The following is a 21568-nucleotide window of genomic DNA, read 5'->3' as shown; positions in this document are numbered from 1 at the left end:
TTTGGAGCGTTTCAAGTAAAATCAGGTTATTGTGTCATTTTTTTTATACCTTCGATAGTTTTTTCATATTCGAGATTATCTGCAAACTTCGACAAAACTCATATATTTGGTTCACGGGTCAAAGTTAGGTGAGAAAAGAATCAGAAATTACGACATTTATTAAGTATTTTGATCCAAAGTAAATGAAGAAAATTTCAGTCAACAATATTTCTACATAAGTGTGGGGTTCTCAAACTAGTACATAATGAAATTTTTGATCAAAGATATTCTCCCTTACAAAATTGTTATTTTATGACCGATAATAACTCATTGTAATTCTACTGCAATAATTTTTTTAGAAATTGTATTTGGGTTCAATTATAAACTTAGATTTGAAGAAGATACGTTTTGATGGTATACCAATAATGACTTCCGGCTTTGAGCTTATAAATTTTTTTAGGAGGCTCACATTAAGCATACAATACAAGTGGGTTTGTCTGGGCTAATATGAGAGACTATGAGAGAGACTACACATTAGCCTAACGCTCAGATCAGCCCAAGTATTTGTACTTTGACAAATTACAAATATATTTTTTTAATAATTGGTTGGTTAAAAATTTAAACACACACACACACATATTTTCACCGTCATGGCGCATCTATCGTTCTCCCTCAAAGATCTAAAATTAGTAAACAGTTGTTCAGCGAAAGTTAATGGTCGTGAATGATGATCATATCTTGTCCCTGAACCAAACCTCAAAAATGTCTCCACCCCTAAATCTAATTACAATGGCACATTCTCTCTCAAACCCTCGTTATCTTGTCGTCCGTGAATCAAACCAGGAAGCATAACCCTAACCCCCGAATCCTTATTTCTATCTTTCTTGCAAATCAAGATGATGCAGAAGCTCGTACACCTCTTGATCGTCTCTCTCGCTATTATCATCACTTTAGTTCAAGCAAAAACCGATAACCAAGAAGGTAAAATACAATTTAGGCTTCAATCTCATTTTTTTTTATTAGACAAAAACATGTTTTAATATGTGATTACTACTAGATTAGACCGATCAAGAATTAATCAGAAATGTTTTGGCAGTCTCCGCTTTGAACGTGATGTTTACGAGCTTAAATTCACCGTCGAAACTCAAAGGCTGGAAATCTAGTGGAGGTGATCCCTGCGACGGTTCTTGGGAAGGCGTCAAATGCAAAGGCTCTTCCGTCACCGAATTGTATATGATAACAACCCTAATATATTTTAAAACCCTAATCTCAGATCCTTACTTGTATCACAAGTTATCTTATTTCTTTCATTTTTTTTTCTTTCTCCGACAGACAGTTATCAGGCTTGGAGCTAAGTGGATCTCTCGGTTATCTACTAAGCAACCTCAAATCTCTCACCAATTTGTGAGGATTCTCATTTAATAGTCTCTTTTAAATCAGTTAAAAAAAAACTAGAAATCAGAAAATAACAGTTTTGGTTTTAAAATCTGGTGATAGTACAGTGATCTCAGCAAAAACAATCTAAAAGGGAACATACCTTATCAACTCCCACCCAACCTTGCTAATCTGTAAGTTCCTACATTTGTTTTTTGATCACTTATTACCCAAGAAACAAATCGTAATCTTTTCTCACTGATGCAGAGACTTTTCTGAAAACGAACTCGATGGAAACGTGCCCTACTCCTTATCTCAAATGAAAAGTATCCAAAGCATGTGAGTGAAAGCAAATAACCTTCATCAAGTATATCGTTGTTGTTAGTTAGGTTTTATGATCACTTGTTAATTTATATATTTGAAATACGCGCAGTAATCTTGGACAAAACAAGCTCAATGGAGATCTACAAGATATGTTTCAGAAACTGTCAAAACTCGAAACTCTGTAGGTACAATTCCTTTAGTTATATACTTTTTCAACAGAAAATGTTGTTAAAAATCACCAAATTTGAGACCTTACACACCCAAATTTACTTATGCAGGGACTTATCGTTAAATCAACTCTCTGGGAAATTACCTCAGAGTTTTGCTAATCTCACAAGCCTCAAAAAATTGTATGGAATAAGAAACAAATCATTATTTAAGTGTTTTTTTCTCTCTCGGATGCTAAAATTGGATCTTGTCTTGTAATTGTGCAAGACACTTGCAGGAAAATCGTTTCACAGGCGACATAAACGTTCTCAGGAACCTTGCCATTGATGACTTGTAAGCATCTAAAAAACCTCTTAATTAGGTTTTCACACAATTCCCATACTCGATACTCAAAAAAAACATTCGTTTTCTTCTTGTGTGATTACAGAAACGTCGAAGACAACCGGTTCAAAGGATGGATACCTAATGAGCTTAAGGATATAGACAGTTTACTGTAAGTGAAACAGGTTGCTTTCTACACAAGAAACAGATTTAACATAAAAACAAAAAAAAACAGAGGATATATAAAAGAGTTCCCCTGTTTTCTCTCTGTTTTGCGTTTGATAAAGGACTGGAGGCAACGACTGGTCAACTGAAACTGCTCCACCACCACCTCCGGGTGTTAAATACGGTCGAAAATCTTCAGGTTCTAATGACGGAGGAGGTATAACCGCTGTGACCGGAATGATGATCGCTGGAGCAAGCTTAGGAGTTCTTGTGTTGATCGCCGTTTTAATCGCGCTTGTCTCCAAGAAAAAGTCATCTATCTCTCCTCATTTCATCGACGAAGACAGGAGCCAACACACTCCAAAGTTCAGATCTCTTTCCTCTCATGGATCTGCACAAGAGCTACGCGTCGATTTTGGCAACGATTACAAAGGTATACGAGATGTTTTTTTTGGACCTATTTGGTTTTGCAAGTAACTGATCGAGATGAGCTTATTTATTGAAGGTGGAGATTCGGATGATGATGATAATATCCACGGGATAGGATCAAAGGGACTAAAGCATTCAGTTTCGTCGCGTGTGATGTCTTTCAACGATACCGAGTTCGCCAACAAGCTCAACGCGAAACGAACCACTTCGACTCGTTCCGCTACAGAATTCGAGCTCTCTGATTTGCAAAGCGCAACAGCCAATTTCTCACCTGGAAATCTACTCGGTGAAGGCTCAATAGGACGTGTTTACAGAGCCAAGTATTTCGATGGACGGGTAATCCCCTAACCTAACGTGTTACACAAGTAACAGAACAATCACAACTCAATTAAACAATATCTGATCAAATTTTCTATGTCATGCAGACTTTGGCGGTTAAGAAGATCGATTCGACATTGTTCGATTCGAGTAAATCAGAAGATATAACGCCGATTGTAATGAGCGTCTCAAAGATTCGGCATCAGAACATAGCAGAGCTCGTAGGTTATTGCTCAGAGCAAGGTCACAACATGTTAGTCTACGAATACTTCAGAAACGGCTCACTCCATGAGTTCCTTCATTTGTCAGATTCTTTCAGTAAACCGTTGACTTGGAATACAAGAGTCAGAATCGCCTTGGGAACCGCTCGAGCCGTCGAGTATGTTCTTAAAATCCACACAAACAAAAAAAAATACATAAACGCAAACGCTCTTTTATTTATTTGTGATCATTAATTACATTGTCGTTATTGTGTGTAGGTACCTACACGAGGCATGTTCGCCGTCTGTGATGCATAAGAACATCAAGTCTTCTAACATTTTGCTAGACGCAGATCTCAACCCTCGTCTCTCGGATTACGGCCTCTCAAAATTCTATCTTGTGAGCATTATACTTTTCCCTTCTTTTTGTAGAAAGTTGGGACTGAGTTTACTAGAATTAATGTTCACTATATGGTGTGGCAGAGAACGAGTCAAAACCTTGGAGAAGGATACAATGCACCAGAAGCCAAGAACCCTTCTGCTTATACACCAAAGAGCGACGTTTACAGCTTTGGCGTCGTAATGTTAGAACTTCTCACCGGCCGAGTTCCATTTGACGGGTCAGTTCCATTTTTACAAGATCATTTATCTTCAAATCGAATCTCAGTTTTTAGATTATGAATTGATTTTTTTTTTTTTTTTTGGGTTGGGTTGTGCTATAAGCAGAGAGAAGCCAAGGCCAGAAAGATCGTTGGTGCGGTGGGCGACACCACAGCTTCACGACATAGACGCATTGTCGAATATAGCGGATCCAGCATTGCACGGGCTTTACCCACCAAAGTCATTATCACGGTTCGCCGACATCATCGCATTATGTGTACAGGTGGAACCAGAGTTCCGACCACCCATGTCGGAAGTTGTGGAGGCGCTTGAACGGATGGTTCAACGGTCAAGTATGAAGCTTAAAGATGATCTTTCATCGTCTTTTCGAGCCCACGACGATTATGATTACTAGAGTTAAACAGAAAAGTAGTGACGTTATAAGATGAGATTATTACTAATTTTCTCGAAATGAACACAAGAAAAGACCGAAATAATTATCTTATTACAATAGAATACTTTTTTCTTTTCTTGTGTTCATAAAATCTATAGATGTTAGGGAGTAGTAACGAACGCAGCTTTTCGGTACTCAGCAAGTGCCCACAATGGGAATGTGTTTCTGTAGGTAGCATAGTGCAACATGCAATTTTTCATGAACGTTCCAACTATTTCCTGCGAATGCGATAATAACAGTTTTCTAGATCAAAAATATGTACTAAGAAGATAATGGAAGATATGAAACATATATAATTTAATTTCTAGCAAATATGTAACCTGTTGTGGGAAGTCTCCATTTTCCATTTGCGAATTGATGATAAGTTTCGCAGCACGGTGAAGAGGTATTGGATCTCTCTCGGCCTGTTTTTTTTAAAAGATTAAATCGCAGAATTTTGTTGTATTTATCGGAAAAAAAGTGTATGCAAAATGAAATATTTGAACCTGTCCAGCGCTGATCAACCCCATTGTTGCCCAAGCTGTTTGCACTAGGTTGGAACTCTTCCCGTCTGAAGGTATGTATCTCTACATGTACATCATGGTAGAAAGATCAGCACTTAATTCGTTAATTTTGGTGAAATTTATGTACTAGTTAAGGTCGTCTTGGTCCCCGTAAATACCTGTTCAGGGCATGACAGATAGCTTTCGCCCCAACCTCCATCATCTTTCTGTATCGTGAGCAAAAATTCAACACCTTTACGGATAGCCTGGCTATTTTGATACGTTTTACCAGCGGCTGCTAGGCCGCCAAGAGCAAACCATGTGGCGTAAATGAAACAAACACCCCAACTTCCATACCTATCATGACTCGAGCACACATTGTATTTTGTTAGGCTTCTTCTGAACCATGTGTATGAGTTGTGTTAAAAGTAATATACCATGAACCATCTGGCCTCTGTTCGTTTTCTAGGAATTGCACTGCTTTCTCGATGGACCTGCTGATCTCTTGCGTCTTGTAATCCGGATAGAGTTGCTTGAACAGAACCAGAGCTTGCATAACAGAGGAGGTACATTCCACATACTCACGCTCAGCCACAAGATTAGCCAGAAATTCTGTGGGATTAAGTAACTGAAACACCATTTACAAAGGTTTAACATCAGAGAATCTTTTCTAATTTAGCAAAAAATATGCGAGCATCGTTATGTCTTTCAGCTCTTACTTCGATCCACTCGTATGCACAGGCAGGCTCCCATGCAGTCATACCTCCATTATCACTCTACATTAGATGAAGTTATGGGTTGTAAATTCTATTAAGAGCCAATATTTTTTTTGGGACATTAACCTTATAGATTCAACCTTACCTGAAGAGACAACATGAGATTAACAGAATCGAATAGTTGTTCGGGATCCATTTTCTGGCCAACAACCTCAGCTGGCATCATGGATAGCAGCAAACAACACTACAAAAGAGAAGAAGTAATTTTGAGGCATAACTCTCGAGGAACCTACGGCTAACTTGTTTTGCATCAGTGACTGGCTGGATTACCTTGAAAGCTTCAGCTGTACAATCTGAAACTTGCCATCCATGATCTCGATCAGATAAAGTCCATGCTCCTTTGGAAATGTGGCGGTACATGCTCTCATAGTCACCAGAAGGGTTTTCTCTAATCTGCAATGTTCTTTGATTTAAGAAAACACTTTAGAGCAATTCGAGAAAACACTACTATAATAAGAAAAGGATATCAAACCTGAGATTTCTTAATGTAATCATGTCCTTTCTTGAGTACATCGCCGGTTTCATCAGAGAGATCACTAGCAAGTATAGCTTGAACCGCAAACCCTGTATCCCATAGTTGACTGCCAAAGCTCTGCATAAAATTAGAGTTCATAAGAAATTCTCATTGCTAGACTACACCAAATATCTGATTTTCAATCCTTTGGTACCTGCATTTTCATCCCATCTTCGGCGACCCACATGTAATCTGGAATTCTAGCAAGATGCTTCTTGAAGTAGTCCCCATTCGGGTTTTCAATCCAGCAAGCAAGCATGCACAATACCTAAAAAAACAAAAGTTTTAGAATTCAAGCACACGATAGTTAGAAAGAATATGCATAGTTTTACCTTCTCAACACATCCGATGGTGATATAATGACTGTTCTCATCTTCGTAATGTATGTGTTTCATTGCCCGCCGAAGAGCTTTATCTCTGACAAGCTTGTTTAACGGCCAACGGGTAAGGAATGGTTCCACAAAGAGGTAAAGAGCGTCCCATACCAAATCTTGAACCAAAGGATGTGGGAAATACATGTCTTCCTGCGAGAAGAACAATGTAATGTTTATGTTATCGTGACATTGATCAAGATAAAAGAAATTCCCAACCATACCTTTGCGTATAGACGCCGCGTCTTATTCCAGTTGATAGATTCGTAAGGTTGCAAATGGAGTTCTTCACGCAGTTGCAGAATAAGAGGTGTTATTGGACCAACAAACCTCTTCCCATAGAGATATGACATGGGCATGTAAACCATCCGGCAACAGCACCAAACTTTGCCTATAAATGTGTTTTAGCGCAAGAGAAACATCAAAAACCAAAAAACAGATAGGAAATAACTATTTCAAAATGAGCCAATTCGTAAGATCTAAACAAACAAAGAAAATGGAAACAGACAACAAACCTAAGTGTATTGGAAGGAAAGAAGGTAGCAACCATATCTCCGGAGGCATAGGATTGGTTCCAGACCAATCATAGATTCCGAGTATCTACAAACAAAACAAAATCAAAAGCTGATTGTAACCATTCTATGGTCCCAAAAGCTTACCGAGAGCCAAATTTTTCCCCAGGAGGGAATATAAGTCACACCACCACGGTCAAGAATCCAGTCCCTGGCGCGTTTGCAAGCGTTATCTCGTCCTCCATTGGGATCTTCTCCGAGGAGACGCAGACAAATGTAATTCAACGCGGTGCAGAACATCATGCTCTTGCTCTCAATGTGTAATCCCCATCCACCGTCTTCGTTCTGAAAATTAAACAGTTACTCCTGTGAGGATCTCACTTGTCAAGTCTCTTCTTTACAAACAGAGCCAAGATATTGAGAGTACCTGGTGACAATAGATATGTCGAAGCATCTCCTTGCGATGCTCAGCATCGAATATCTCCTCAAGGTGTCCTGTTATATACAAACAAAATACCTGCAGCCAAAGTTTCATTGATTTCTCCTTTAATTTCTCTCGCAATCGAAACCCTAAATCTTTGAATCTAACCCTAATTGAGTATTCTCCGATAGACATAGAGTAAGAATTGAAAGAAAAAAACGAAGAAGAAGAAACATACCAAAGGAGGGAGGAAGAAGAGAGGTCCGGTGATTTCTCCAGGCCAGTGACCATCGGAGGCCTGCAAAGCCGAGAAGAAAGAAACTCCTCTCCGTAACGCATCCGTCGCGTTTCCATGGGTTATGGCTTCGCCGTCGTGGATCTTCACCGGCGGGATCACTTGCTCGAACTTTGCCTCTCTCAGAAACTGCGTACAGTAGTCAGTCAGTCCCCAGTCAAAATCAACTCACATTAAAAATAGAAACCTTCTTCGCGTTGGAGAGAAAGGAAATAAAGCATAAAGAAAACAAGGTATGAGTAATGGCACATGGCCCATTAACTTTTAGGGCCCAAGAGTAAAAACCTTGATTACGATTTCGTCATTGGTCGATGTGAATAAATTGGTTTTCCTAGATATTATGAATTATTTCTGTGTTTTTTTTCTCAAGAGAAATTACTCTTGTTTCCAGTGATTTGACTAAAGTCCAAGATTCTATTAAAGTTTTTGAACAAACTGTTATATACTCCCTCTGTATCACAATAGATGATGTTTTAGAATTTTTACATGAATCAAGAATAACATTTAATGTATAGCAATAAATGTATTATTTATTTATAATAACATATTTTTATACTTATTAACCAATAGTATTTCATCAAACTTTTAAATTCTCATTTAATGATTCTTGAAATTTGCAATTTCTTATCATTAATTGATTAAAGTGTACAGAAAATCATCCTTTCTGATACAAAATAAAATCCTACAACATCATCTATTCTGATACAGAGGGAATATTTTTTAATCTTATATAAGGAAACTGCTATATATTAGCTTAGTTTTCTTTCATAGATCATCGTACTGAAATTATCAACACAGATCCTAAACGGCACTGTTAAATAACATTCACTTTCCTTTTACCGATAAATCTGATTATTTTGAATTTTGATGACAATTCTACTTTTAGCGAAAATAAGTGAATAAATTATGAATATATATATATATATATATATATTTATTTATGTTGTTGTAGCCAATATATATTTCCCTGCATGTGCATATATAAATTATGAATATATCTATATATAGATAGAGCCAAATTTCACAATCATCTAAATAGATTTTAGGGCAACTTGTCATGATGATAAACAAATAAATCCCACTGGTGAATAATTAAAAAAAAAATAAAATAATAAAAAAAAAAAAAACTCACTTGCATTCGCCACAAGAGGTCACTGCAACCTTTAACACGAGAACGGTTGTCTACATATTTCCGACGAGCTTCTTCTACCGCTGCTCGCTCCTCCGGCGTGCCCGCTTTGGGATCAAACTCCCATGTTTGACGTCCGACGAAGTTGTTGCTGCTGAACAAGTAACGATCTTCTCCATTTCCCTCTCCTATCTTCAGCCTCCACATAATGATTGATTCTGTATATACGGGTACATATCCATATATACTCACTGAGTTTAGAATTTCATACAAACAATCCCATGATGGTATGTAATCCAGTTTCTATGCATATGTACGGTACATAGATAATATAAGCACTATATATGTATGATTTTATATGTCTTTATACATCGATATTAAAGAGCTCTTATGTAATGAACATGTTATAGAGAGGGGGTAGTAGAGATAAGAGAGTGAAACATTCGAGAGAATTACTTAGCTTGTGGCTGCCTGGATGTTTGCCTTTGCGATTGGTGATTATATTTTGGAGAGTTTCATGTACGTGTGTTTATATAGAGGTCGAGGACGAACAAAATAAGAATACTTTGGACTTATTGATTAAAAAATATTTGTTATTTAATTTAATTTTTTTTGTCAACTACTACAAGTGACTTATTCACAAAAGCTTGTTTTAACAAATATCGTTTACATAAATATTTAATAGTGAATAGAAGTCTTTTTGATCCAATGGTTCACTAAAACTTTAAAGTTTATTAATATTACTTAGTTTCGGGTTTTGAATTCCAATAAATATAGTTTATTGCAGATTAGTGGGATGTCCATAGTACCGCATGCAGAGCTGTTCGTTGTGGTCTCGTATGTTGTTGAGAGAAGCAGTGCCGGTCTAGTATAATTGGGCGTCCTACACATATCTCAGTTTGGAGGTTCAGAACAATTTTTTTTTACTCCTTATACTAAAGAAAAAAAAATTAGACATCTTTTTAATAGATTCACACTAAAAGTTAATTTTTTTTGAATCAAATTCATACTAAAATCTGATTTTTGGAATAAAATTTATTTATTCTCTATATAATTGAGCATTTTTTTAGAAACTCAATCAAATAAAACTTCAAAAAGGTCTTAATTACTAAAGAAAAAAAAAATAAAAAAATTGGGACCCCAACCTTCGCTTGGGTTGCTTCCCCTCTGGACCGGCACTGGAGAGAAGATGTCGTACATACATAACCGTTTGTTGTAGGGAGAGCTGCACCGTGGAATCATTGTTTGTGGGAATTGTTCCTCATAACTGCATATGCCGCATGTTGTTGAATATCAACATAATAGGATTAGATCAAAGAGATTTTATATCAATGATGTAATAGATGGCAAAAAGTACATATATTCAATAACAGTTTTCGGTACATGCGTTTACAACCATACTTATCATAGGGCTCTAAATTCCTATCCAGTATTGCCAATTTAAAACCCAGGTTTCTAGCTGCTAGTACACCACAAGAATGTTATTGGTATTTAAATAAAGTTTTAAAGATTTTAAATGTTGGTTAAAATATGTTGTTATTAGATTAAAATTTTGTTAAATTCTGCTAAAATTTGGTGTTATTAGTTTGTGATTTGTAAAAATTTATAAAAAATCATTTAAAATCTTAACAAATTTGGGGTATTAGATTCAGATTTTTAAAAAGTCTATAATTTTTTTTGTGTTATTTAATTAAAACAAAAGAATCTACAATTATTAATGAGTTCAATTATTATGTTATTGATTTATGATTTTATACATTTTTTACACAAAATAAGATCATGAAAATATCAATAAAATACAGATACTGTTTGGAAGAATTTACAAAATGTTAGAAAACTAATCAACAAAACTATATATATACAACTTTCTATCAATTCTTAAAACTCTTTCACTTATTCATTTTATATGATTTTATTGAAGTCTTCGAATTTTTATTAAACTAGAATCCAGTAACACAAATTTGTAAAATAGATTATTCTTCATTGATACTCACGTCACGGATCGATAAATCTCTTTTTGTAAAACGGGTGCAGTAAAGATTAATACATATAGGTAATGGAGGTGTAAAGGGGAAATACTCAGTTACCAACGAACAATCTCCAACGTATTATAAGGTTGATCGACTTACAAGTTACAAAACCATGCATGCAGATCACTAGCTATCGTAAGCGCACCGCTAAAGCGTTACATATTATTTTTGTTTGCTCTGGTCAGCGAAACGTGGCATCCGAGAAGACCATTGAACCGAAGTCATTTATTTGTTGTTGGGGCTCATATTTTTTCTCTATTTATGATTAAAAACAAAGTTTGTAAGATGAAGTCAATCCATATCGATTGATCTTTAATAATTTCCTTTGATGAAGTCTTAGATTCAAAAAAATATCAGACTTCCAATAAAAAAATCATTCATTATTACAAAATCATTTTCCAACCAACATTCAACCGTTTCTGATACATACGAACATAAAGCCTTCTAACAATTTCCTATCAGATTATGGCCTCTCAAAATTCTTATCTTGTGAGCATTAATTGGTTGGTCCCTAGAGAGGTGGATATGGATAACTCGTTAATCTCATTATCTTATCTTTTGTGGTACTCAGTATTCACACACCGCGATATATGTAAACAACATTTTTAGTCCTTCGAGAATTATGTATAAATTGTTTATTAAGGAAGAGCGAGACCAAATATACATATATATATTAAGGAAAGTGCCTGCTACGTTCAGAAACGAATTGTGCAAATGCCGTGGAGATGCGGTGTGAGAGACACGTGTCATCATGTGGTTGGTTTCCACACATAGCACTATCTTATTATTATAAATAATAATATGATACAACTTTTTCGTATGTTCATATAAAAAAGGACCAAGTGAGACAAACACTATAGATGTTGATGAGTAGTAACGAATGCAGCCTTTCGGTACTCAGCAAGTGCCCACAATGGGAATGTGTTTCTGTAGGTAGCACAGTGTATCATGCAATTTTTCATGAACACTCGTACTATTTCCTGCGAATGCGATTATAACATTCTTTAAAACAAAATATGTAGTACGACAACATATATTATCTAAATTTCTAGCAACAAGAATGTCTAACCTGTTGGGGAAAACTCCATTTTCCATTTGTGAATTGATGATAAGTTTCGCAGCACGGTGAAGGGGTATTAGATTTTATCTAGGATGTTGCCATATATGATTAAAAACAAAGTTTGGAAGATGGAGTCAATCCATATCGATTGATTTTTTTTTTAACTTTTCCTGTAATGAAGTATTAGATTTCCAATAAAAGAGTAATTTCGGCAAATCTTCAATCGAATAACCTTAGCTTTATGATGATTTTAAGAAACGGTAGATTCAATAGCGATGATTTTAATATTTTTAAGAATCTATTATTAATAAATTTAATTATTCTGTTATTAGTTCATGATTTTATACATTTTTTTCACAAAATAAAATCATAAAAATATAGATGAAATACAGAAATTGTTTAGAAGAATTTACAAGATTTTAGAAAACTAATCAACAAAACTATATAAAACTTTCTAGCAATCCTTAAAACTCTTTCACTTATTTATTTTTGATGATTTTGTTGAAATTTTCAAAAAGATTTATAAATTAGAATTCAATAACACAAATTTGTATAATAGATTATTCTTCGTTGATACTCACACGGATCGATAAATCTCTTTTTATAAAACGGGTGCAGTAAAGATTAATACATACAGGTATGGAGGTGTAAAGGGGAAATACTCAGTTACCAAATACCAACGAACAATCTCCAACGTATTATAAGGTTGATCGACTTACAAAACCATGCATGCAGATCACTAGCTACCGTAAGGGCACCGCTCAAGCGTTACATATTATTATTTTTTTTTTTCCTCTGTTCAACGAAACCGAAGTCTTTTATTTTGTTGTTGGGGCTCACATGTTTGGAAGATGAAGTCAATCCATATCGATTGATTTTTAAAATTTTTTATTTGATGAGAGGTAATTTATAAATCCATATGAAATTGTAAATTCTAAAAATCAAAATACATGGATTTTGAAATAACATGTTTTATCCTTGGATTTGAATCCTTCTATTTTACACTTTCAAATCCATTCAAATCTATTTAAAACATAATGTGGATTTTGAAATCCAAAAACAAATCATTGAATGAATAACATGGGATTTTAACAAGTATTTGTAAATCATGGAACTAATAACACATCATTTTGATAAGTATTTTAAAATCAATGATTAAATAACACATGCTTTTTGTCTGGATTTCCAAATCCATTAAAATCATAGAACCAATAACCCTCTTTTAGATTCCAAAAATATCGGACTTCCAATAAAAAGATCCTTCATTAATACAAACTCATTTTCCAACCAACATTCTATAAATAGTATAAATGTTTAAAGTATTGTATTGAAAATATAAACGATATTTTCAACAAAATTGTAAAACGATTAATGGAGAAAATATACTTGATCACAAATATCCAAGAATTGCCTTTCGAACCGCTGGAACCGTCGAGTAATCATAAACCGACAGGCGACAGACAAAGACACACCAACGCAAGTGGTTTTTTTTATGTAGGTACCTTACACGACGCATGTCAACCGATGCATACGAACATAAAGCCTTCTAACAATTTCGTATCAGATTATGGCCTCTCAAAATTCTTATCTTGTGAGCAATATTTTGTTGGTCCCTATAGAGGTGGATAACTCGTTAATCTCATTATCTTATCTTTTGTGGTATTCAGTAGTCACACACCGCGATATATGTAAACAACATTTTTAGTCCATCGAGAATTATGCATAAGTTGTTTATAAAGGAACAGCGAGACCAAACAAATACATATATTAAGGAAAGTGCTACGTTCAGAAACGAATTGTGCAAATGCCCTGGAGATGTGGTGTGAGACACACGTGTCATCATGTTGTTGGTTTCCACACATAGCATAAATCTTATCATTCTTATTATAATATAATACAACTTTTTCTTGTGTTTCATATAAAAGACTAAGTGAGACAAACGCTATAGATGTTAGGGAGTAGTAACGAACGCAGCTTTCCGGTACTCAGCAAGTGCCCACAATGGGAATGTGTTTCTGTAGGTAGCATAGTGTATCATGCAATTTTTCATGAACACTCCTACTATTTCCTGCAAATGCGATTATAACAGTGATCTAGATCAAAATTATGTACCAAGAAGATAATGGAAGCTATGAAACATAATATAATCTAAATTTTTAGCAAAGACCTAACCTGTTGTGGGAAGTCTCCATTTTCCATTTGCGAATTGATGATAAGTTTTGCAGCACGGTGAAGAGGTATTGGATCTCTCTCAGCCTGTTTTCTTTAATAGATTAAACCAAAGAAATTTCGTTGTAATTATCGAAAAGAGTGTATGCAAAATGAAATATTTGAACCTGTCCAGCGCTGATCAACCCCATTATTGCCCACGCAGTTTGCACCAGGTTGGAACTTTTCCCTTCTGAAGGTATGTATCTCTACACGTACATCATGTTAGAAAGATCAGCACTTAATTCGATAATTTTGATGAAATTTACGTAATAATAAGGTCTTGATCCCCGTAAATACCTGTTCAGGGCATGACAGATAGCTTTCGCCCCAACCTCCATTATCTTTCTGTATCGTGAGCAAAAATTCAACACCTTTACGGATAGCCTGGCTATTTTGATACGTTTTACCAGCGGCTGCTAGGCCGCCAAGAGCAAACCATGTGGCGTAAATGAAACAAACACCCCAATTTCCATACCTATCATGACTCGAGCACACATTGTATTTTGTTAAGCTTCTTCTGAACCATATGTATGAGTTGTGTTAAAATTAAAAGTAATATACCATGAACCATCTGGCCTCTGTTCGTTTTCTAGGAATTGCACTGCTTTCTCGATGGACCTGCTGATCTCTTTCGTCTTGTGATCCGGATAGAGTTGTTTGAACAGAACCAGAGCTTGCATAACAGAGGAGGTACATTCCACATACTCACGCTCAGCCACTAGATTAGCCAGAAATTCTGTGGGATTGAGCAACTGAAACACCATTTACAAAGGTTTAACATCAGAGAATCTTTTCCTACTAACTTCTAATTTAGCAAAAAATATGCGAGCATCCTTGTGTCATTCAGCTCTTACTTCGATCCACTCATATGCACGGGCAGGCTCCCATGCAGTCATACCTCCATTATCACTCTACATTAGATGAATTCATGGGTTGTAAATTCTATTAAGAGCCAATACTTTTTTTGGGACATTAACCTTATAGATTCAACCTTACCTGAAAAGACAGCATGAGATTAACAGAATCGAATAGTTGTTCGGGATCCATTTTCTGGCCAACAACCTCAGCTGGCATCATGGAGAGCAGCAGACAACACTACAACACAGAAGAAGTACTTTGAGGCATAATTCTCAAGGAAACTGCAGCTAACTTGTTTTGCATCAGTAACTGGTTGAATACCTTGAAAGCTTCAGCTGTACAATCTGAAACTTGCCATCCATGATCTCGATCAGATAAAGTCCATGCTCCTTTGGAAATGTGGCGGTACATGCTCTCATAGTCACCCGAAGGGTTTTCTCTAACCTGCAATGTTCTTTGAAATTAAGAAAACATATCCACCTGTTCTTTAGAGCAATTCACGGTACACTACTATAATATAAAAAAGGATATCAAACCTGAGATTTCTTAATGTAATCATGTCCTTTCTTGAGTACATCGCCGGTTTCATCAGAGAGATCACTAGCAAGTATAGCTTGAACCGCAAACCCTGTGTCCCAAAGTTGACTTCCAAAGCTCTGCATAAAATTAAAATTCTTAAGAAGTTTACATTGTTAGACTTACACCTACTATCTAGTTTTCAATCCTTTGGTACCTGCATTTTCATTCCATCTTCGGCGACCCACATGTAATCTGGAAGTCTAGCAAGATGCTTCTTGAAGTAGTCGCCATTCGGGTTTTCAATCCAGCAAGCAAGCATGCACAATACCTAAAAACCAACAGTTAGAATTCAACACATCCGATGGTGATATAATGTATATGCATACGATAGTGATATAATGTATATGCATAAGTTTATAAAGGTTCACTCGACGTTTTACCTTCTCAACACATCCGATGGTGATATAATGACTGTTCTCGTCTTCGTAATGTATGTGTTTCATTGCCCGCCGAAGAGCTTTATCTCTGACAAGCTTGTTTAACGGCCAACGGGTAAGGAATGGTTCCACAAAGAGGTAAAGAGCGTCCCATACCAAATCTTGAACCAAAGGATGTGGGAAATACATGTCTTCCTGCGAGAAGAACAATGTAATGTTTATGTTATCGTGACATTGATCAAGATAAAAGAAATTGCCAACCATACCTTTGCGTATAGACGCCGCGTCTTATTCCAGTTGATAGATTCGTAAGGTTGCAAATGGAGTTCTTCACGCAGTTGCAGAATAAGAGGTGTTATTGGACCAACAAACCTCTTCCCATAGAGATATGACATGGGCATGTAAACCATCCGGCAGTAGCACAAAACTTTGCCTATACATCGAAAACCAAAAAATCAACAAATGGAAATAACAGTTTCAAAACGTGCCAGTTGGTAAAATCTATAAAAAAAAACAAGAAACGGAGAACAAACCTAAGTGTATTGGAAGGAAAGAAGGTAGCAACCAGATCTCGGGAGGCATAGGGTTGGTTCCAGACCAATCATAGATTCCAATTATCTACACACAAAACAAATCAAAAGCTGATTGTAACCTTTCTATCAGTTGATATGGTCCCAAAAGCTTACCGAGAGCCAAATCTTTCCCCAGGAAGGAATATAAGTCACACCACCACGGTCAAGAATCCAGTCCCTGGCCCGTTTACAAGCGTTATCTCGTCCTCCATTGGGACCTTCTCCGAGGAGACGCAAGCATATGTAATTCAGTGCCGTGCAGAACATCATGCTCTTGCTCTCAATATGCAATCCCCAACCACCATCTTCGTTCTGCAAATTACACAGTTACTTACTCCTGTGAGGATCTCACTTGTCAAGTCTCTTTTTTGAAAAAAAAAAAAAAACAAAAAACAGAGGCATCAATTGAGAGTACCTGGTGACAATAGATATGTCGAAGCATCTCCTTGCGATGCTCAGCATCGAATATCTCCTCAAGGTGTCCTGTGATATACAAACAAAATACCTGCAGCCAAAGTTTCATTGATTCCTCCTTTAATTTCTCTCGCAATCGAAACCCTAAATCTCTGAATCTAACCCTAATTGAGTATCCTCCAATAGACATAGAGTAGGAATTGAAAGGGAAAACGAAGAAGAAGAAGAAGAAACATACCAAAGGAGGAAGGAAGAAGAGAGGTCCGGTGATTTCTCCAGGCCAGTGACCATCGGAGGCCTGCAAAGCCGAGAAAAAAGAAACTCCTCTCCGTAACGCATCCGTCGCGTTTCCATGGGTTATGCCTACGCCGTCGTCGATCCTCACCGGCGGGATGAGTTGCTCGAACTTTGCTTCTTTCAGAAACTGTACGGTAGTAGTCCCCAGTCAAAATCAACTCACATCAAAAAAAATAGAAACTTTCGTTGAAAAAAAGGAAAGAAACAAACAAGGTTTGAGTAATTGCACATGGCCCATTTAACTTAACTTTAAGGGGCCCAAAAGTATAATAACTTCATTTTATGATTTCGTCACTGGTTGTTCAGTTTTCCGTTTTTTTTTGTTTTTTTGGTCAACTAAGATTGGGTTGTTCTCTTTCTCGGTCGAATTTATTGATTTTCCGAGAGCCATTATAATTAGGTATGAATTATCTGATTTTTTTTTTTGTCTTTCATTTCTCCTTCTGTTTCGAATGATTTGCCTAAAATCGAAGATTCTTTTAAAAAAAATGTTATATATTTTCTATATGAAATTATCAACACATATCCTTCAATATAATGTTTCCTAAACGGCACTAACATACAGTTTTCCTTTACGACAAGTCTGATTGGTTTTGATAATAATTCTATTAGCCAAAATCCATATTTTTCTTACTGTGGTTGTAGTCCAACTGCATGTGTCATGTGTGTATAAATTGTGAATACATATATATATATTAATAATAATAATTTATATACCCAATATCACAAACATCTAGCTGATTAGATTTTAGGGAATTTTGTCATAATAATAAACAAATAAATCTCACTGGTGAATGCAATTAAAAAACTCACTTGCATTCGCCACAAGAGGTCACTGCAACCTTTGACACGAGAACGGTTGTCTACATATTTCCGACGAGCTTCTTCTACGGCGGCTCGTTCCTCCGGTGTGCCGGTTTTGGGATCAAACTCCCATGTTTGACGTCCGACGAAGTTGTTGCTGCTGAACAAGTAAGGATCTTCTCCATTTCCCTCTCCTATCTTCAGCCTCCACATAATGAATGATCCTCTATCTACACGTATATGATCCATATACCATATTTATAGTTAGTGAGTTTAGAATTTCATACAAAACGATGGTATATAAGCCAGTACCTAGACATGCATACAATATATAGATTATATACACTATATATTTTACATGCTTATATATGTCTTTATATACTAAAACTAAAGATACCCTATGTAATGAACATGTTAAAGAGAGAGAGAGAGAGAGAGTGAGAATAATAGAGATAAGAGAGTACTTGGCGACGTCGATGTTTGCCTTTGCGATTGTTATGCTTTGGAGAGTTTCATGTACGTATGTTTATATAGAGGTCGAGGAGAAACTAGATTATAATAATAATTTGGGCGCTTATTTAAATTAACTAAATTATTATCTCTAACGTTTATTTATTTTTTATTTTTTTTTGTCAATCAACGTTTATTTATTTTTGGGTTAGACAAATCTATTTTTTCTTCTAAATTGTAAAAGGTATACATGATACATCTTAATTATATGTATAGTTTACAGCAGAATTAAAGACAAAGCCTCAAATTAACACTCTTCAACTTAAAGTAGATTACAGTTAATTACAAGTTTATAGTACTTCTTCTCTCCTTCTTTTTTTTTTCTCACCGTGTTAGTGCGGTAACATCGTATTATTTGGTTTTTGGAGTAACTAATTAAACATAAATGGACTCACAAGACATCTTGTTATCATCTAAATCCTAGCTCGTAGGTTCCATATGACCATATATTTTTAATGATCAGTTCCCATAGCAAAATATATATCAGAACTCAAATAGTACTCCCAAAATCAAACTCAAGTAATTAATGATCTGGTGGTGGATGGACCACACCTGTTTAGTTCATCACATTTCATTAATGAAAACATATGTACGTACACTTTTCAATCACTTATGTTTTGATTTTCGGGAGAGAGTCCTAGAGACCACACACCACACATATAAATATCGGAGTGTAGAGACTAAAGACCACTCAAATAAATGAAATTGTCGTTTTTTTACATCAAATCACGATTAATCAAACTCTTTTTATTGGTTAGAACCAGTTAGCAACATTAACAGTTATTTATACCCAAACAAAAAAAGGACACATGTATTTTGATTTTTATTTAAACCGTATTTTATGTAATTTAGTTCCAACTTGTTACTACACAAATGACCAAAATAAAACTTAGTTCCAACTTATAACAAAGAAAAATCGAAAACAAGTACATAGAAATTGGACTATTGGAGTAATCAACAATTAATCATGACCGACCTAACCATAAACGCCACACGTACCGTCGTCTTAGATGCAGTGTGGGCAGATGTCCGTATATAAATGGAGGGCGCACATGATCGTTATGAGATAATAGCAATTTGACAAAAAAGAACAAGAGTGAAACATATATTACTCACTTTGTCAATCGCAATAAGTGCCACCGTACTGTTTCCAACTTTTTATACGGCGTTTTTGTTTTTGTCTTTAAGAATTAAGAAAAACCTCTGCAATTTGGTCATGTACAATCCCTGCTAGAAAAGTGTACAACGGTTTAGATTTTTTACTATTACATAAAATGTAGTATATTTCATATCGTGTTGTTTTAAAAGATATATTACGGTTTTTAATCGAAACGATTAATATAAACTTAATGAGCTTAATACAGTATGTCTATATTTTTTTAATACAACTAAACATGATCCTAAATTTATACTACTTCATAATTAATTACTATATAAGTGTTGGCGATATAGATACAAAATATACTTTATAAGTATATCCAACGCTTAGACGACAAAAAAAAAAAAAAGTATATCCAACGCTCATATTCACAACCGAACATTTGAAACCCAAAGCGTTTACAACCATACTTATCGTAGGACTTTAAATGCATTCATTGTTTCTAAGACCCAGGTTTCTAGCTTGTACACTACTCTCTAGATAAATTTTGTAAAATAGATTATTCTTCATTGATACTCATCACGAGTCACGTCGCGTATAAATCTCTTTTCGTAAAAGGGGTGGGTGAGGTCAAAATAATACAGGTATGGAAGTTTACAAAATTATACAGGTATGGGGGTTCAGTAACAGATCAATTTATCTTATCGTTCAATATGTTGAACGAGATGATTTAACTATATATCGATCGACTATGGTATCTAGAGACAGTACGTGCTGGCGCAAGGCTGGACACACAAATTATACAAACACTTGCGAAACGTCTTTATGGGCTTTGGCTGATAAGTGAAAATGCTTCTCTTCTGTTCTATGAAAAAAAGAATATAGCACATGGAGAGATTAAGTTGCTTGACAAATCACCAACCAGCATGCATGCAAACTAGCTACCGCTGAAACTGAAACGTTACATATACTGTATATTCTTTTAATCTTTTTGTTCAATTTTTTTTTGGGTCAAAATGTTCATTTTTGTTCTCAATTTATCATGGTCAGCAAAACGTGACATTCAAGAAGACCGTTGAATCAAAGTCATTTGTTTGTTTATTGGGGCTCACATTTTTTTCTATAGTATATATGATTTAAAACAAAGTTTTGAAGATGAGTCAATCCATATTGATTGATTTTTAACTTTTTCCTTTAATATAATAGATTCCAAAATATCAGATTTCCAACAAATGAGTAATTTCTGCAAATGTTCAATCGAATAATTTTAGATTTAGGATGATTTTAAGAAACGGACAGCGATGATTTTAAAGGAATCATCAATCCAGCTAATTAGGGGAAGTTGTAATCTTCTTAAAAAGATCATCCCAAATCAATGATTGGAAAATATAGTTCGGGTTTAGCTAGCTAGTGTTTTCTGAAAATTCCAATATACTGTCGACATCGAATTACCGCAAATTGGTAGTTATAATGAAATTATATATCGGTTTGGGTTTATAAAAAAACAGTTTGAAATTTTAATTTTATAATAATGTATACAGATTTTGTTTTCTTATTTAATAAGGAGTTGAATGAATAGTTTATTAAATGTATTATGACATGTCTAATTCTTATTGATTAAAACAAAAAAAAAAAACAAAAGGATCTTGTAAATCAAATTCAATATTCTCCTTATACTTCTCTTCTTTTCTCCACATATATTACGTGCACTCAGTAGACGATGCATACAATATGCCATATTTTGAGATGAATAATTAATTAAGATCTCTAAAGAATGTGGAAGTTGAAGATAGCAAGTGGAAACAAAGAAGAGCCCTTCTTGTCCAGCACCAACAACTTCCTCGGACGGCAGACATGGGAGTTTGATCCCGACGCCGGCACAGAGGATGAACGAGCAGCCGTCGAAGAAGCTCGCCGGAAATATT

General features: G+C 35.4%; 2 protein-coding genes across 4 annotated transcripts; one reads left to right on the top strand and one right to left on the bottom strand.

The window, feature by feature from the left end:
• LOC104714180 (protein STRUBBELIG-RECEPTOR FAMILY 5-like) lies at positions 832 to 4293 on the top strand. Its single transcript, XM_019229617.1, has 15 exons — positions 832 to 960; positions 1076 to 1208; positions 1312 to 1383; positions 1482 to 1547; positions 1621 to 1692; positions 1787 to 1858; positions 1956 to 2027; positions 2113 to 2178; positions 2273 to 2338; positions 2454 to 2764; positions 2837 to 3096; positions 3186 to 3457; positions 3558 to 3678; positions 3762 to 3898; positions 4005 to 4293. Exons 1-15 carry the CDS (start codon positions 876 to 878, stop codon positions 4291 to 4293), a joined length of 2094 nt encoding a protein of 697 aa, XP_019085162.1. The 5' UTR covers positions 832 to 875.
• LOC104714181 (amyrin synthase LUP2) lies at positions 4197 to 18511 on the bottom strand. Of its 3 annotated transcripts, XM_010431463.2 has the most exons (19): positions 9289 to 9359; positions 8836 to 9050; positions 7647 to 7832; positions 7415 to 7504; positions 7135 to 7332; positions 6991 to 7075; positions 6700 to 6866; positions 6437 to 6628; positions 6259 to 6372; positions 6063 to 6182; positions 5861 to 5983; positions 5676 to 5774; positions 5534 to 5590; positions 5252 to 5442; positions 4994 to 5171; positions 4818 to 4898; positions 4653 to 4736; positions 4453 to 4550; positions 4197 to 4289 (listed from the first exon to the last, which is right to left on the bottom strand). In XM_010431463.2, exons 2-19 carry the CDS (start codon positions 9037 to 9039, stop codon positions 4241 to 4243), a joined length of 2316 nt encoding a protein of 771 aa, XP_010429765.1. In that variant the 5' UTR covers positions 9040 to 9050; positions 9289 to 9359; the 3' UTR covers positions 4197 to 4240. The 3 variants fall into 3 exon arrangements, with proteins under 3 accessions (XP_010429765.1, XP_010429766.1, XP_010429763.1); XM_010431461.1 differs by lacking the exons at positions 4197 to 4289; positions 4453 to 4550; positions 4653 to 4736; ... (14 more) ...; positions 8836 to 9050; positions 9289 to 9359 and adding exons at positions 13669 to 13990; positions 14095 to 14178; positions 14259 to 14339; ... (13 more) ...; positions 18044 to 18260; positions 18499 to 18511; XM_010431464.1 differs by lacking the exon at positions 4197 to 4289 and having other exon boundaries at positions 4312 to 4550; positions 8836 to 9318.

The sequence above is a fragment of the Camelina sativa genome, chromosome 9, assembly GCF_000633955.1.
Source record: "Camelina sativa cultivar DH55 chromosome 9, Cs, whole genome shotgun sequence".
Classification (NCBI taxonomy): Eukaryota; Viridiplantae; Streptophyta; class Magnoliopsida; order Brassicales; family Brassicaceae; genus Camelina; species Camelina sativa.
Note: the sequence above shows the minus strand (reverse complement) of the source record. Positions and strands in the feature narration are given on the sequence as shown.

What these genes read in the sequence shown, in the direction of transcription:
- LOC104714180 (XM_019229617.1), top strand. Translation starts at nt 876, where the DNA reads ATGATGCAGAAGCTCGTACACCTCTTGATCGTCTCTCTCGCTATTATC. An exon ending in CTCACAAGCCTCAAAAAATT is followed by an intron (nt 2,028 to 2,112) that starts GTATGGAATAAG and finishes TAATTGTGCAAG; the next exon opens with ACACTTGCAGGAAAATCGTT. An exon ending in GGCCGAGTTCCATTTGACGG is followed by an intron (nt 3,899 to 4,004) that starts GTCAGTTCCATT and finishes TGCTATAAGCAG; the next exon opens with AGAGAAGCCAAGGCCAGAAA.
- LOC104714181 (XM_010431463.2), bottom strand. Translation starts at nt 9,039, where the DNA reads ATGTGGAGGCTGAAGATAGGAGAGGGAAATGGAGAAGATCGTTACTTG. An exon ending in GTACAGCTGAAGCTTTCAAG is followed by an intron (nt 5,775 to 5,860) that starts GTAATCCAGCCA and finishes TCTCTTTTGTAG; the next exon opens with TGTTGTTTGCTGCTATCCAT. An exon ending in GCTGAGTACCGAAAAGCTGC is followed by an intron (nt 4,290 to 4,452) that starts GTTCGTTACTAC and finishes GTTTAACTCTAG; the next exon opens with TAATCATAATCGTCGTGGGC.